The 17,917-nt window shown below is 34.3% G+C and overlaps 1 protein-coding gene across 1 annotated transcript; it reads left to right on the top strand.

The window, feature by feature from the left end:
• The first annotated feature begins 15,017 nt into the window (after window positions 1-15,017).
• Window positions 15,018-16,995, top strand: LOC129885063 (extensin-2-like). Its single transcript, XM_055959283.1, has one exon. The coding sequence runs from the start codon at window positions 15,035-15,037 to the stop codon at window positions 16,745-16,747; it is 1,713 nt and encodes a 570-aa protein (XP_055815258.1). The 5' UTR covers window positions 15,018-15,034; the 3' UTR covers window positions 16,748-16,995.
• Window positions 16,996-17,917: the final 922 nt, after the last annotated feature.

The raw sequence follows: 17,917 nt of genomic DNA, 5'->3' as shown, positions 1-17,917 counted from the left end.
GATAAAATGAAACTAATGAAATGACTATTTATGAACAATTACATACAATAAGCCTGATTACTTGATTGTGCAAATATGTAAATATTCGTTGTGGACTGTGATTGTGCATTATGATTATTATATGGATCGTGTGTCGCGTTCTGATATATATATATATATTAGATTGGGTGTCACATTTCAACATATATATTCGATTGGGTGTCGTATTCTGATAGATATATTGAATATGGTGTCACGTTCTGACACATACTAACTATTGGATCAGGTATCACGCCGACACACTTGCAGTTTGGGTATAGGTTCTATGAGAGAACCATTTTGTGACTGTCGTCTTTAAGTTGATTTTGACTATGTGTAAGATGATAGAGAGACTAACTAAATTATAATTGAGCATTTCCATCCTGTGTAATAATTAATATGAAATGACCGAAGGTCCAAATATTATCATGCTGACTGTTGTATTTGAGATTTAAACTGTGAAATTATATATTTCTCTTTTAATGCTAAATTGGTGATGCGCTTCTATATATATGTCTGTTCAGATTATGTTATGGTTTCTAGATGCATCCATATCATGTTCAGTTGGTGTGTGGTTTAGTAAGATTAGTAACTTAGAGTAAGATATTAATGATGTCTTGTTGGTACATGGAAGAAAGAGGGATTGGGGGAGAAGTCAGAGTTACTGTCTCCAGCCAGGCAACTTTGGCAGGAGGAATCCCACAGTGGTGAGGCTGCCATATCGGGTTAGTTCCCGTCATAGCGGGCCACTATGGACCAGAGAGGAGCTTATGTCCCTTAAATGTTTACCTCTTCCAAGTGAGATGTTAATTATCCTAGGTCCATGTGTTGGTGTGAAAACTCAAGATAGCAGATGGGCTAGACAAAGTTAGTAGTGACCAGTATCCGTTGTTTGTACTGATACTACTCTTGATATGCTACTTGGCATAGTCTGGTTGCAGGGTAAGTGATGTTTCTTTGGTGAAGACTAAGATGATTCTTCAACAACTTCTACTCTTCCTTCCTTATAATGGGAGCTATGTCTTTACTTTATTTATACTCTGTATCTTTAGAAACTCTTGTACGTGTTTACACTTGTATCCTTGGGGGTGTTAGATTGTTCCTTGTAATAAAGCATCAGAGTTTCTAATTTGATATAAAGTGATTTTTCATAACTCTTTTGGCCTATTATTGGTAATTGTTAAACTTTCACATGATATTTTATAAGGGTTTTCCTATCTAGATGTTAGAGTAGATGACCACATGACTTGATGGGTTGGGTTGTGATAAGTTGGTATCAGAGCCCAGTTTATCGATCTCCTTGTACAACAAAAAGTATGGAATAGACGCCTGCAGATTAGTGTGTTGATGTCTACATCTAATCTTCAGGAAGCTATGAAGAATTTTAGGAATTCATTCCATTTTTTCTCTTCTTTCGTGTGGTTTGTCGCTTGTGGTATGAGTTGTTTTCAATTGATATCTCTAGATTCCAATTGGTATCTCAACAAAGTAGACTTGATGCAGTTGTCGTGTCTAAAGGGACACAAGCAAGAAAAATTGGAACAAAGAAGGTTCCAATTGATATCTAGTCTTAGAGGCTGAGTAAATGCATGGATGATCAACTAATAGTCCTCAATGAAGCGAATTAAGTTAATAACGCTGACTTGTTTGTGTGATGTAGCTTGAAGTTGTGATTATATGCATAGTGTTGCCTGAAATACCTGCCAATGTGTGAAGTGTGAGAAAATGACTAAAATGGTCCTTAATATATGAGTAATGCTTTATTTTGGCCTTAATATAGTTCACTTGATTAAAATGGTCCTTAATATATAGCAAATGTGTTCATTTTGGTCCTTAATATATTTCACTTGATTGAAATGATCCTTAATGAATTGATTGCTCTCCATTTATTAAAATTTCATTTAACAAATGCATTGATTGCTCTCCACTTAATTATCCATGACCCCATGCCTACGATGCGGATAACTCTAGCAACCATAACATAATCCGAACAGGCATAATGAACACATTATCAATTTACCACTTCAGAGCGATATACAGTTTCACAATGTAAATCTCAGATACAAAAGTCAATATGATAACACTTGGACCTTCGGTCCTTTTATATCATTTATTACCCAATATAGTCCTGCTCTATTATAATTGAGTCAGTTTTTCTATAATCACACATATAGTCAAGATCAATTCACAGATGATAGCAACACAATTATTCTCTCATGGAATTCATACTCAAATTGCTAGTGTGTCGGCATGACACCAGATCTAATAGTTAGTATATGTTGGAACGTGACACCTGATCCAATATATGTGTCGGAACGTAACACCCAATCCAATATATGTGTCAAAATGCGACACCCGATCCAATATCACAATTACAATACATAATCACAGTCCACAACGAATTATTCACATACTTGCACAATCAAGTAATCAGGCTCATTGTATGTAATTGTTCACAAATAGTCATTTCATTAGTTTCATTCTATCTTTCTCTTCATTAACAATATTTCATAAAACCTTCTTTATTTAAGATATCACTTTTGGGTAGAGAAATTTCAATATTGCGGATTTCACAATTGTGGGTTTGTAGACCCATCACAATAACATATCAATCATCCAACCACAATAATTAAATGCATGGTAAAAATTACAACATTACTTAGTCACTATTAAGGGCATATCTATGATAAATCCTTTTAAGAAATAACGTTTTTGATTGGAATACGAATTAAACTGAAGGACCCTTTAACTATTTAAGGGAAAGGCAAATCCCTTATGATACACCAAATCTGGCTCGGTTATTGATAGAGTGAATAAATCTTCCAGTTGATTCAAATAAAGATTTCTCTGGTACCCTATGTCAATTAAATTCATATTGGGGCTTTATATTTGTAGAAATAATCAAGAAGTACTCCCTATGATTCTGATCCAAAGTATGTTCCTATCCAATGAGTAAGTAAATAGCTATAAAGAAAGAAGTAATCCTTTACTTTGGTTACGTTTTCCAAGGTTTAGCCAAGGCTTAGCTCAGGACCCCACTACTTGTCATATTTGGTTTGGTATTGCTACCGCACATGACTTCGAGAGTATGGAACCTATGGTTATGGACCCGAATCTGTTAGTATGAAACATTTTCTTTTCCAAGTGAAATCCCCTAGTATATGAAAGAGTAAAAAGACTAAAACATAACCTACAACCATAGGTAATCAAATTGGTTCATGGCATGAGATCTATCAACACTAAATCATTCACATTCATCCTTTTATTTCATGATTTGCATTACTCAAGTAATTCCCATTATATACATCAATAACACATAACCTACAGGTGTCAATATCTCTTAAAAACCCAGCAATAGTCTACCTTTAATCTCACAAGTATCATTGGCCTTCTAAACAATTTTCACCAAGGTTAATATTCAAAGATTGGAACTTTATCACTAGTCATATAATAATCATGATCCATAGCATACATTCCCACTATAAATATCAATTGACAATCATTTAACCATTCAGACACCATGCCCGAAGGCCTAGGCATGAAATCTCCCGTCAATCTACATTATATTAAGCAATGGAAATAAATTTATAACTACACAATTGAGAAAACCTAGCCTAACTGGGCGTCAAGCTATTGTAGAAGGATAATAGCATGATCTTTGACTTTCGGAAGGAGTATCTATGGAGATGGGCCTGAAATCCATGGGTTCTAGCCTTCCTTGTGCTAGGAATCTCTTCTTCCATTCTCTCCAAGCCTAGAGTAGCTTCTTGGGGATTTCTAGGGTAACCCTCATCTATTTTCGCACTTAGGGGAAGAATGAGATAATAAAAAGATTCCTCTTTTCCATTGTATCCCATCAAATCCTGCCACATCGGCTTAAATCCTACTTTGGCGACCCAGTACGGACAGTGCTTAGTAAAATAGACATAACTTTTTACTCCGAACTTCAAATGAGGTAAATTAGGTGACATTGGAAATAAGACTCATAGACTTTAATTTGATAGGTCATGGGCCAATTAATTCATTATAGGTTGGGAGATATGGTCATTTTAAGTTGACCTTAGTTTGAAATCAAGTCCAAAACTAAATCGAAAAGACACTTTCAACTCAAATTTGAGATAGGAACATAGTACGATCTTAATTCACAACTAATGCACTCGCATACCAAGGAGTTGATCCTAGTCGTATGATGAAAAAGATTCTTATATCTTTAATGCGGATATTTTTAGTAACGATGGGCTAGGTCATTACAATAGTTACCAATATACCCCTTCGTTCATCCTCGAACGACAACACAGAGGAGAGCACACGAGTCGATCTAATAGTTTTTCCAAACCAATGATGAGACACCATTAAAACTTAGAGAAAATCATATCTAGATTAACCCTTTTTCATCAATGCTACATCTGGAGTTCTACTAACTCGAATTCCATTTTAAAAATTCCTATGGGATATTATGTCCCTCACATATCATGATACCACCTTATTCTTCTCAAACTCTACACCTCAAGACATCAAATACCTCTAAACCACCCAATTCATAAATTTTATTGAAATCTATTCTACCTGAAATCTTCTCAACTCTCATACTATAAAGAACTTACCTGGGCACTTACACCCTAACCAAGGCTATAAAGAGCACGTCATCCCCACTCAGACAGTAGTAACTACAAAGTATCTCACAAATCAAACCCAAGAATTAATACACCACAAATAAGTATGCAAGGATGCTCATTCACCATCAATAATCAAGCATCAATCGCATTCACCAGTAATGACCTCAGTATCACATTCTCGCCAGAAATAACTTTGGCATCATACTCTCCTTCTCAACACAGTGTCCAATAACAATATGCAATTCAGCATGTTCACACAATAATGTGGAAACGACAAGTTCAAGCAATTCACAATCACAATGGGACTATCAAGACATATCATAAGATTCACATCAATGTCAATATCAAGCATTTCACACTTTTTGATCATAATCATAGCAACACATTACCTTTTTACTAACCCTATTCATTTATTAAGACCAAATCATATGAATACATGACCCATCACCTTAATCCGGCAACATTACCTATATCAAATCAATAAGCTTCATGCACATTATCAACTAGGTTCTAAATATACTAGACAATCACGACCAGTCACACACTTAAGAATTTTTATCCATTATCTTAGCATAAACAAACATGCACACTACAGAGATCTATTCACTATCCACCTTAAATCAATAGTATCATGATAAATAAAAATACCATTTTAGAAACAACTAAAGTATTGAGTTCTCGTAAACTCAATCACATAGTCAAAATAATTATGACAAATAGAGATATAATTTAGCAATAGCTAAAGCATTGAGTCCCCATAAACTCAATTCAATAGTCAAAATAATTATGAAAAATATACACACAATTTAACAAAAACTAAAGCATTGGGTCCCCATAAACTCAATCATATAGTTAAAATAATCATGATCACAAGTACAACATAACCCGAACTCTCAATCTTAAGTCTTGACATAATAAGCACCTGACACCGCATTAAGGCCTTTAACATAATTCCAAGATCAACCCAAAAAATACATAGACAATAATTCAGTATCACATTATTTAAAACCAGTTATGAAATATGTTAAGAAAATCTTTCATAACAACAAATTTTGTTATTATGCAATAATAGCCCTTTTCTCACATAGTTCTCAACCAATCATGATTGTCTTGAAATCAGTGTTTCTCTATAGTCATAAATTATTCTTTTTCCTTATCATTTTTATCAACGGTAAGTCTATGCACAATTAAGTGTTTTATTCCTTCACACTATTATATCCTATAACATGTCAAAAATTCATTCATTAATCACCTTATAGTTTATCACTAGACCATTGCATATAACAAAATTATGACCTCTTTTCTGACAACAAGTTCACAGCAATCCAAGTTATCATATCTCACAAATTTCAACCATTCAGGCAAGTACCTTTCGCACGTAGATATTTATCTTAGGCAATATAAAATTCAAAACATCGTATTATCTATACAAGCATAATTCACACATCATATTATTCATATAAATGCACTCTACACATTGTCAGTGAGGCAGACAACACTACACACATAGTCATAAATTTAGAACCATACCACACAAGAAAGTCAATTTCTTCACTTAATTCGCTTCATGGATGACTATTAGTTGATTATCTATGCATTTTCTCAGCCTGTAAGGCCAGATACCAATTGGAACCTTTTCGGTTTAAATTTCTCTTGTCTGTGTTCTTTCAGCCGTGACAACGACATCAAATTTACTTCATTGAAATACCAATTGGAATCCAAAGATACAAATTAGACTAACCCTATATCACAAGTGACAAACCATACGAAAGGAAAGAAGAAATAGAATGACTTCCTAGAATGTTTCATAGATTCTCAAAAATTAGATGCAGACGTCAACACACCAATCCGCAGGAGTCTATTCCAGAATTGCTTTTCTACTGGGAAACTGATAACCGGGGCTCTAATACTAATTTATTTCAATCCAACACACCGGGTCATGCGGTCACCTACTTTAACACCTAGATTGGAGAACCCTTATCAAATATAATGTGAAAGTTTAATAATTACCAAAATAACAATCTGAAAAGTCAAGAATACCTATAATTAAGTATTAAACTCTAAGGTTTATTACAAGAAAAATTCTCACAATCCCAAGAATACTAGTCTAAATAGGTACAAGAGCTTCTAAACATACAAAGTATAAGTAGAAACAAAACACAGCTCCCACAATAAGAAATGAAGAGTAAAAGCTGTTGGAGACTCATATTCTTCTTCACATATGAAATATCACTGACCCTACAACTAGACTATGCCAAGTGGTATAGCAAGAGAAGTATCAGTACAAATAACACATTCTGATAGGAATCATTGGTCAACTCGATACCTATCACATAATATAAAGAAATAAATAAGAAGAAGCATGCTCCTAAGGAAATACACTTGGCAACCATTATGCATAAACTCTTGGCATTTCCATTAACCTCATTTAATTCATTCCAGCCTAACCCTCATCCCTTCTAGTTGGTCCGCTGCCACTCTAATTCATATCAAGGCCTAGCCATTTTATCACATAAATGAATTTCTGAACTATGGGGCTCATTAACTTTGTCTAACCAGTCTACTATCTTTAGCTTTTACACCAACACCTAGTCCTAGAATAATTAATATCTTACTCAAAAGAGGGAAATATTTAGGTAGGCTAAGGGTCATATACTAACTACATTGTCCCGTTGTGGAAGGACCTATCCCACTCTGGCAGCCTCGCCATAATGGATTACTCCGCTAGAGTGTTTTATCCATACGAAGAAGCTCCGAATTATCTTCAAATCCCCCTTTTAACATATATGCCTAGAAGACATCAGTAATATCTGACTTTAAGTCACTAATTTCACTTAATAAATACATCGATTTCTCTCCACTAATGTAGTCATGACCTTATGCCTATGATGCGGACAAGTCTAGAAACCATAACATAATCCAAACGGGCATATCCATGAACACATTATCAATTTACAACTTCAGAGCAATATATAGTTTTACAATGTAAATCTTAGATACAACAGTCAACATGGTAACACTTGGACCTTCGGTCCTTTTATATCAGTTATTACACATGATGGACATGCTCAATTATAATCGAGTCAGTTTTTCAATCAACATGCATATAGTCAAGATCAATTCACAGATGATAGTTATACAATGATTCACTCATGGAATCCATACTTAAACTGTTAGTGTGTCGGCGTGACATCCGATCCAATATATGTGCCGAAATGTGACACCTAATCTAATATATGTATTAGAATATGACCCTCGATCTAATATATGTCGGAATGCGACACACGATCCAATATCATAATCACAATGCACAACTATAGTCCACAATGAATAGTTCACATACTTGCACAATCAAGTAATTAGGTTCATTGCATGTAATTGTTCACAAATAGTCATTTCACTAGTTTCATTCTATCTTTCCCTTCATTAACAATATTTCATCAAGCCTTCTTTATTTAAGACATCACTTTTGGGTAGAGCAAGTTCAATATTATGGATTTCACAATCTTGGGATTGTAGACCCAACACAATAACATATCAATCATCCAACCACAATAATTAAATGCATGGTAAATATCACCACATTATTCAGTCATTATTAAGGGTCTGGAACCTATGGTTATGGACCTGAATCTGTTAGTATGAAACATTTTCTTTTCCAAGTGAAATCCCCTAGTATATGAAAGAGTGAAAAGACTAAATCATAACCTACAGCCATAGATAATTAAATTGGTTCATGGCATGAGATCTATCAACACTAAGTCATTCACATTCACCCTTTTATTTCATAATTCACATTACTCAAGTAATTCACAAGGAATAATTAATATAAATACACATAATTATCAGTATAATCACATACCTTTATATAACATCAATAACTCATAACCCACAGATTTCAAGATCACCTAATAACCCAGCAATAGTCTACATTTAATCCCACAAGGATCATTGGCCTTATAAATAGTTTTTAATAAGGTTAACATTTAAAGATTGGACCTTTATCACTAGTCACATAATAATTATGATCAAAAGCATACATTTCCACTCTAAACATCAATTGACAATCAATTAACCATCCAGACTCTATGCTCAAATTCCTAGGCATGAAATCTCCCATCAGTCTACATTATATTAAGTAATATGAATGAATTTATAACCACTCAATTGAGAAAACCTAGCCTAACTAGGCACAAAGATATTGTAGAAGTATTATAGAATAATCCTTGACTTTTTGGAAGGAGAATTTATGGAGAGGGGCTTGAAATCCATGGGTTGTAGCCTTCCTTGCACTAGGAATTTCTTCTTCCCTTCTCTCCAAGCCTAGAGTAGCTTCTTGGGGTTTTTTAGGGTAACCTTCATCTATTTTGTAACTTAGGGGAAGAATGAGATAATAAAAAGATGCCTCTTTTTCATTCTGTCCCGTCGAAACCGACCACAACAGCTTAAATCCCTCTCTGGCAGCCCAGAACGGACAGTGCTCAGTAAAATGAGTATAAATTTTTACTCTAAACCTCAAATGAGGTAAATTAGGTGTCATTGGAAAGAAGACTCATAGAACTTTAATTTTATACGTATGGGCCACCTAATTCATTATAGACCAAGGGAAATGATTGTTTTAATTTGACACTAGTTTGAACTGAAGTACAAAACTAAATCGGAAAGATACCTTCAACTCAACTTTGCGATAGGAGCATAGTACAACCTCAATTCACAATTAAGGTACTCGCATACCAAGAAATTTATCCTAGTCATATGATAAAAGAGATTCATATATATTTACTGTAGATATTTTTAGTAATGATGGGCTAGGTTGTTATAGGGTGTCACGTTCTAACATATATATTGGATTGAGTGTTGCATTCTGACCTATATATTAGATCGGGTGTCACATTCTAATACATACTAACTATTGGATCGGGTGTCACGCCAACACACTGGCAGTTTGGGTATGGTTCCATAAGAGAACTATTATGTGGCTATCATCTGTGAATTAATCTTGACTATATGTGAGATGATAGAGAAACTTACCAGATTATAATTGAGCATTCTCTCCTGTATAAATAATTAATATGAAAGGAACGAAGGTCCAAATGTTATCATGTTGACTATTGTATTTGAGATTTACACTGTAAAACTAAATATTTCTCTTAAAATGGTAAATTGGTAATATGCTTCTATATATATGCCCATTCAAATTATATTATGGTTGCTAGATGCATCTGTATCATAGGTATGAGGATGTGGTAAACAATTTGGAGCAGTTGGTATGTGGTTTAGTAAGATTAGTGACTTAGAGTCAGAGTTACTATCTCCAACTAAGCCGCTCTGGTAGGAGGAATCCCACTGTGGTGAGGCCGCCATACCGGGTTAGTTCCCTCCACAGCGGGCTAGTACGGACCAGAGAGGATCTTAGGTCCCTTAATTGTTTACCTCTTCCAAGTGAGATGTTAATTATCCTAGGTCCATCTGTTGGTGTGAAAACTAAAGATAGTAGATGGGCTAGATAGAGTTAGTAGTGGCCCATAGTTTGAAAACACCTCTATATGATAGAAGGGCTAGGCCTTGATCTATAGTAGATTTGGAAGTGGACCAACTATAAGGGATAAAAGTTAGGCATGAACTATTTTAATGAGGTTAATAGAAATGATAATAGTTTATGCATAAAGGTTTGGCGAGTATATTTTCTTAAGAGCATGTCTTCTTCTTGTTAATTTCTTAATATTATGCGGTGGGTATCGGATTGATCGATGATTCCTACCAGTACATGTTATTTGTACTGATACTACTCTTGCTATGCCACTTAGCATAATCTGGTTACAGGGTCAGTGATATTTTATAGGTGAAGACGAAGATGATTCTCCAACAGCTTTTACTCTTCGTTTCTTATGGTGGGAGCTATGTGTCGTTACTTTATTTATAGTCTGTATCTTTAGAAGCTCTTGTACCTATTTAGACTAGTATCCATGTGGGTGTTAGATTGTTTTATGTAATAAAACATTAGAATTTTTAAGTTAATATAAAGTGATTTTTCATTACTCTTTTGGCCTATTATTGGTAATTGTTAAACTTCAGCATGATATTTTGTAAGGGTTATCCTATCTAGGTGTTAGAGTAGGTCCCCGCATGATCTGATGGATTGGGTCATGATAAGAAGTGTGGAGTATTTCTATTGTGACAGTATATGTAGATGATATGTTATTGACAGGGAATAATGAGAGTGAATTACAAGATTTGAAGCTATTTTAGACAAGAAATTCAAGATCAAGGATCTTGGTGAATTGCATTTCTTTCTTGGCATGGAAATTGTGAGAGAATCATCAAGAATGATCATTTCCCAAAGGAAATTCACACTAGACTTATTAAGGGGGTTTTATCATTTACACTTATCTCCTGCTTCTTAATCTTTGGATCTTATCATCAAATTACAGGCTAATCAAGGAATTCCTATTTAAGATCCTACTTTATATTGATATTTATTGGGTAAACTCAATTATCTCATATACGAGGATTGATTTGTCATGAACAGTGCAGTACTTGACTTAATTTATGTCGGGTCTCCGAAAACCTCATTCTAAAGTTGTATTGGAGTGCTCCGTTATTTGTTCACTGATCCTGGTCTTGATTTGCTCATGTTTGCTTCAGATTCTTTTGAATTAATAATATTTTATGGCTATCATTGGGGTACCTGTCTAGATTTACAAAAATAAATAAGTGGGTTTTATATTTCTCTTGCTTCCTCTACTATTTCATGGAAATCAAAAAATCAAACATCAATCTCTCTTAGTTCTACTGAAGCTGAGTATCGGTCTAAGAGGATGGTGGTAGCTGAGCTTACATGGCTCATTTGACTTTTTGAGGATTCGGGATATCAATCCCCGTGTCATTACCCCTCACTTTGATAATATTATTGCCATTCATATCGTCAAAAATCAAGTCTTTCATGAACGGACGAAGCATGTTGAAATTGATTGTCATTTCGTCCGTTGGTAGTACCTTGCCAACTTAATTTCCTTATCATATGTAAAATCATATTCCCAGCTCGATAATATCTTCACCAAATCCTTGACTAGACATGTCCATCATCAACTTCTAGGCAAATTGGGTTTTTGCTCCACACCTCCAACTTGAGGGGGAGCGTTAAGATTTCATTTTGATTACACAAAATCTCAATGATTACACAATATTCTTTTGTAGTATATTAAAATTTATTTTCTTTTTTTAAGGTGTATGTAATATTTTTCTTTTTTATTTTACTATGTAAATAATCTTAGGGAAGAAGAAATTTTAAACAATTTCTTTATTTATTTTAACAGACTTTGTATATAATTTAAACAAACAATATGGAGGTGGGGGGGGGGTAGGGGAAGATAGTGGAGTTGGGGTGAAGATAAGATGTGTTTAGAGAGTGAGAAGGGCAGAATCAATGTTGAATGACACTTGTCGAACTTGTTTTCCCAACTTTCACTAGGGAAGACACTTTTCTCATTCAAAAAATAAATATTTTCGTAGAGGATATATTTTTCAAAATTTTAAACAATTGGACATGAAAATATTTTTAAAAAAAAATTCCCTTAAACTGTACACACCCTGAATCAATGGAACACCTAAAAAGTTGAAATTATTTCTAGAGCAAACAACACAAAATTCACTACATTAGGGCCTAATTATGTGCCTTCTCTTTAGTTTTTGAAAGTATCTTCCGTACCACAATTACTTTGTCAGATACATATATCTAGGATATATGCGGGTCAAATTAGGTATAATTTATTCCAAATACATCATATTCAAGCATGATTCACATGTATCTAGGATACACTGACTCTTTCTCTCACCTCTCTCCTATCCCGCTCGTTTCTATCCCTATGTATCTGTATTTCAGAATGTATCTAGTATCAAAGATACATGCATCTAGTATCAAATAATACATGTTGATTCTCTCACTCGCCTCTCTCTATATGTATTTGTATTGGATTAATAGCCTGTTTGAATTGACTTATTTTAAGCAGCTTATAAGTTAAAAATTGCTTATAAGTTAAAAAAAAGTAGGTGCAACCCAACTTATTTTTTTTTACTTATAGGCTACTTAAAATAAGTCTATCCAAATAAATTCAATTATTTATTGGGGCTTATTTTAAGCACAAAATTACTTTAAGTTGCCAAGCCAAACACTCAAAAAAACTAAAAACAGCTTATAAGCAACTTATAAGTCAATTCAAATAGGCTCTAAGGCATCGATGACCCCTTAAAGTTGTTTGCATATTTCACTTAGGCACATCAACTAAGACTATTACCTATTGAACACTTTTAACTATTCAAAACTTGTTCCTACTAGACATTTTTGAAAATCAACAAAATAAGTAAAGTGTGTGTGATACATTCCCTATGACGTGAAAAAATGACTAATTAAAAAATTACATGTGGCACTAAATTATAATAAAAAAAGAAATTTAAGTTAAAAAAATGAAAATTATTTCAAATAAATTTTCTATCTATTTTGTAAAAAAATAAATGAAAATGACAACACATTTTACTCTGCCCCATCCTACCCAACCCCCTTTCTTCTTTATCTTCTTCCAATCAACATTTTTTTTTTCAAATCACAAACTCCAATTTCTTTGCAAATTACTGGCAAATTCAATTTTTTTAAAAATTTATTTTTCTTTCCTACTATGTGAGAGAGAAAGATAATCAAAGACATTGTACAAGAGTGATAAAGAAATAGAGGTTGCCAATGGTTAATTATCTCGAAATTGACTGCAAAGATAAATTTAAAGGACCCAAATTAATTTCATTGAATCATCTAATGTTATTTTTGATAAGTTCAATGGATTTACATTTTAAATTGAGTGGTGATATTTGTTTGAAGGTGATGGACAAAGGTCGGCTAACTTTTTTCACTCTGATTTTCAAAAATCTTCTTTCTTCTTTTTCCTCTCAAATTCAATTAGTTGATTTAGTTTTATTTTTAATAAATATTGAAAAAAATAGAATAGTAAAAACAAAAATAAAAAAATGGAGATAATGTGCAGTTGTCTTTGAAAACTCAAATTTGGTGAAGAAGACAACTTGAAGAAGGTGGGGTGGTTTTTTTTTTGGATTAAGAATTATTATTTTTAAAATATTTAAAAAATCTTTTAATTTATTTATAATGCCAAGTATCAATGAAAGAAAAAAAAGTGTTAGTTTTTACAACAAAATAAAAATAAAACATTATTTCAGACATCTTCACGCGGCCAACGGAAGTGAAAAGCACTTCTTTTGCCACATCGGCATTTTGTATTTTATTGGTACATTTTTGAACAATTTAGGTGTTTAATAGGTAATAGTCCTAGTTGATGTATCTAAGTAAAATATGTAGACAACTTTAAGGGATTGTCGATGACTCAAGCCATTTGTATTTCAAAATGTATATAGTGTCTTTGATACATGTATTTGACTTGAAATCTGAAAGAGTGATGTATCTGACTGAAATCTAGTACGAAATTATAAAATTAGTAAGACAATATGTAATTATTTTGAATTATAAAGTGGATTCGTATTTATGATAGCAATATTTGTGTAATGAGGTAGTTTTGTTTTTTTAATTCTAATGGCATTTCCGAAATGAAAAATAAAATTTAAACAAAAATAATTTTTTGGATAGCTTTTAGAATAATAGTGTATAGAACCAATTCAAGATGTGGTGTAGCCGATGGAGCTGCTCTTCTCTTAACCAAATGTCTCGAGTTCGAATCATGAATATGAAAAAATATTTGATAAAGAGCGATTCTGCCCGAATGAAGCCCTACGCGGTGCGAATCAGGATTAGCCAGGCTCCAATGCGGATACCAAACACTATATGAAAAGAAACAATTCAAGATGGAGTTCGTTGCAATTATTTTGTTTGGTTGATTTCCTCTTATTTTTTCTCTTGACGAAAAAAATTCTTATGTATGGTGTTCGATAATTTAAATAGGGAAATACGAGAAATCCAATTTGCAAAAGATTACCAAAAGTCAAAAGATTTTCCAGAATTTGGAGCTGTAACTTAAATTTTGGAAAAATAATAATAATTTATATTTAAAGTGCAAACGAAAACATTAAATGGTACATGCTCTTGATCTTGACCAATTCATGGTCTACCATGAACAAAACCCATAGTTTAGTAGGAATCTACTCATAATAATTGAGAAATTAAGATGAGATTTAATATACTTACTGTTTTTTTTAAAGATCATTTGGCCAGTTTGTACTTTGCTCTTCCAAATGAACCATACCTGTTTTTCTACATATTTTGAGCGAGTTTTAGTTTACAAATAAAATAAACCTGTCTTTATCAATTGTTTGGGTCTTTTTCTATATAAAGAGCTAATCCCTCCACCAATGTTGCAAAAAGCACAAACTAGTTTAGTTCCAATATGGGAACACCATCAGAGTTGGGGCAATGGCCCCTTCTTGTTTATGTTTTTGCCTTTTGCTTGGTAGCCACTAGTGTAGCAGCTGATTATAAGCCTCACAATTATGATTCATCATCTTTGTCATACCGTTTTAAGTCACGACCGCCTCCGCCACCTTCTCCACGACGTCATTACTATTATAAATCACCTCCGCCGCCTTCTCCGCGACGTCATCACTATTATAAATCGCCTCCACCGCCTTCTCCACGACATCATCCCTATTATAAATCGCCTCCGCCTCCATCACCATCACCACCTCCTCCACATTATTACAAATCTCCACCGCCACCAATCCTTTCACCTCCTCCAATATATCATTACAAATCTCCACCACCGCCTTCTCCATTTCCACCGCCACTTTATTACCATATTCCACCACCACCACCACCAATCCATTCTCCTACTAAACCACCACTTCCTTCTCCATTTTCATCACCATCACCATCTCCATCTCCATCTCCGTTGCCACCACCACCATTGAGTACATCTATCAATGAACCATCTCCATCTCCATCAACGCTAGCACCTTCAACTACACCTATTGCTGAACCATTTCCATCTCCATCGTCACCACCACCATTGACTACACCTATCGCAGAACCATCTCCATCGATGCTAGCACCATGGACTACACCTATCCCTGAACCACTTCCATCTCCATTGCCTTCACCACCATCAATTACACCTACCGCTGAACCATTACCATCTCCATCCCCTCCATCGCCATCGAATTCACCTATTGCTGAACCATCCCCATCTCCAATAGTGTCATTGTCACCATCAACTACACCTATCGCTGAATCGTTCCCATCTCCATCACCACCCCCACCATTGATTACACCTATCGCTGAACCATTTCCATCTCCGTCGCCTCAACCGCCATTGATTACACCAATTCTTGAACCATTTCCATCTCCACTGTCACCTCCATCTCCGTCTTTGTCTCCACCTATATTTCTGTCTCCATCTCCACCACTTCCAGTTAAGTCCCCGCCTCCTCCATTAAAATCTCCACCACCACCTCCAGTTAAGTCCCCGCCTCCTCCATTAAAATCTTCACCACCACCTCCGCTTAACTCCCCGCCTCCTCCATTAAAATCTCCACCACCACCTCTAGTTAAGTCCCCGCCTCCTCCATTAAAATCTCCACCACCACCTCCTCTTAACTCCCCGCCTCCTCCATTAAAATCTCCACCACCACCTCCAGTTAAGTCCCCGCCTCCTCCATTAAAATCTCCACCACCACCTCCGATTAACTCCCCGCCTCCTCCATTAAAATCTCCACCACCACCTCCAGTTAAGTCCCCGCCTCCTCCAATAAAATCTCCACCACCACCTCCACTTACATCCCCGCCGCCTCCATTTAAATCTCCACCACCACCTCCGATTAAGTCCCCGCCTCCTCCATTAAAATCTCCACCACCACCTCCGATTAAGTCTCCGCCTCCTCCATTAAAATCTCCACCACCACCTTTTCAACCTCCCCCACCTCCAGTAAAGTCTCCGCTATCTCCATTTCCAATAACTATTCCACCATTGCCACGACTACCTCCGTTCCCGCTTTCGCCATTTCCACAACTACCTCCACTCCCGCCTCTTCCATTTCCACGACTACCTCCATTCCCAACTTTTCCATTCCCATTTCCTCCATTTCCCTTTCATCAGGCACCCTAGTACTACAACTCACCTCCATTATCGGCATTGAATTCTCATGGTTATCATTACAAATCTTCTCCTCCTTCCCAACTAAAATATGTTTCACTTTAGAATAATTGCATGGTATTGCATCTTGTCTCATTTGAACTATATGTAATCAATTGGCATTTATCAGAGATTTGCTTGTTGACATTGTAATGCTTTTTCTTCCGGATTTAGTGTATTCTAAATAAAAAGAATTCGAATGAAATTCGGCTACAGTTATATTTTAGAGATAAGTGTTAAAAACACATGTCAACTATTCATCTTTTTTTAGTTTCATACGAGAGTGAGAGTGTGAGTTTCATATCTAAACTATCACTTATTAGTTTGAGAAATACACATCTTTCTTTTATTTCACTCTCATCATATGGTGTGTACTACACTCTCTCTTTCCTTTAAAAAATTATCACATTACACTCTACATGGACAAAACATTCAATCTTAACAAAAATTAAATAAATTATTAAAATTAGTTAAAATTAAGATTAAAGCATTATTATCTCCCGCCCAAAAAAATTAAAAAATAAAATTATTAAAAGTTTTAATTTTTTTACTTCACCCCCTTCCCCCACGCCCCTCCCCCAAATAATAATTTAGATATTTTTATTTATTATTTTAAAAAAAAAGAAATTCTACCCTACCCTACCTAACCTTCCACTTTCAAATCTTTTTTCTCGTTTTGTGTTATATATATATATATATATATATATATATATATAATATCTACTTGCCGCAAAGTCTTAAAATAAAATTTTTATTTCTGTTATACTCGGTAGGCAAGTAGGAAAAAATATTTTCCTAAAAATATATATACACATCTAACACAAAATAAGAAAAAATAATATATATATATATATATATATATATATATATATATATATATATATATATATATATATATATATATATATATATATATATAAATTAAGAGCAGAGGGTTACATGGAGTGGGAGGGGGGGGGGATTGAAGTATGAAATTTTTAAAAATATTTTATAAAAGAAATTTTAAAAATTTATAAAAATAAAAGGACAGGGGTTTGGAGGGAGAGGTGGTGGAGTGCGTGACAAAAATATTTTAAATTTTATTTTTAAAAAAATTAATTTCTTTTTTAAAAAGTAATTTATTTTTTAAAAAATAATTTCTTT

Source organism: Solanum dulcamara, chromosome 4 (genome assembly GCF_947179165.1).
Source record: "Solanum dulcamara chromosome 4, daSolDulc1.2, whole genome shotgun sequence".
NCBI classification, from domain to species: Eukaryota; Viridiplantae; Streptophyta; class Magnoliopsida; order Solanales; family Solanaceae; genus Solanum; species Solanum dulcamara.
This window is presented reverse-complemented; position numbering and strand designations above follow the sequence as displayed.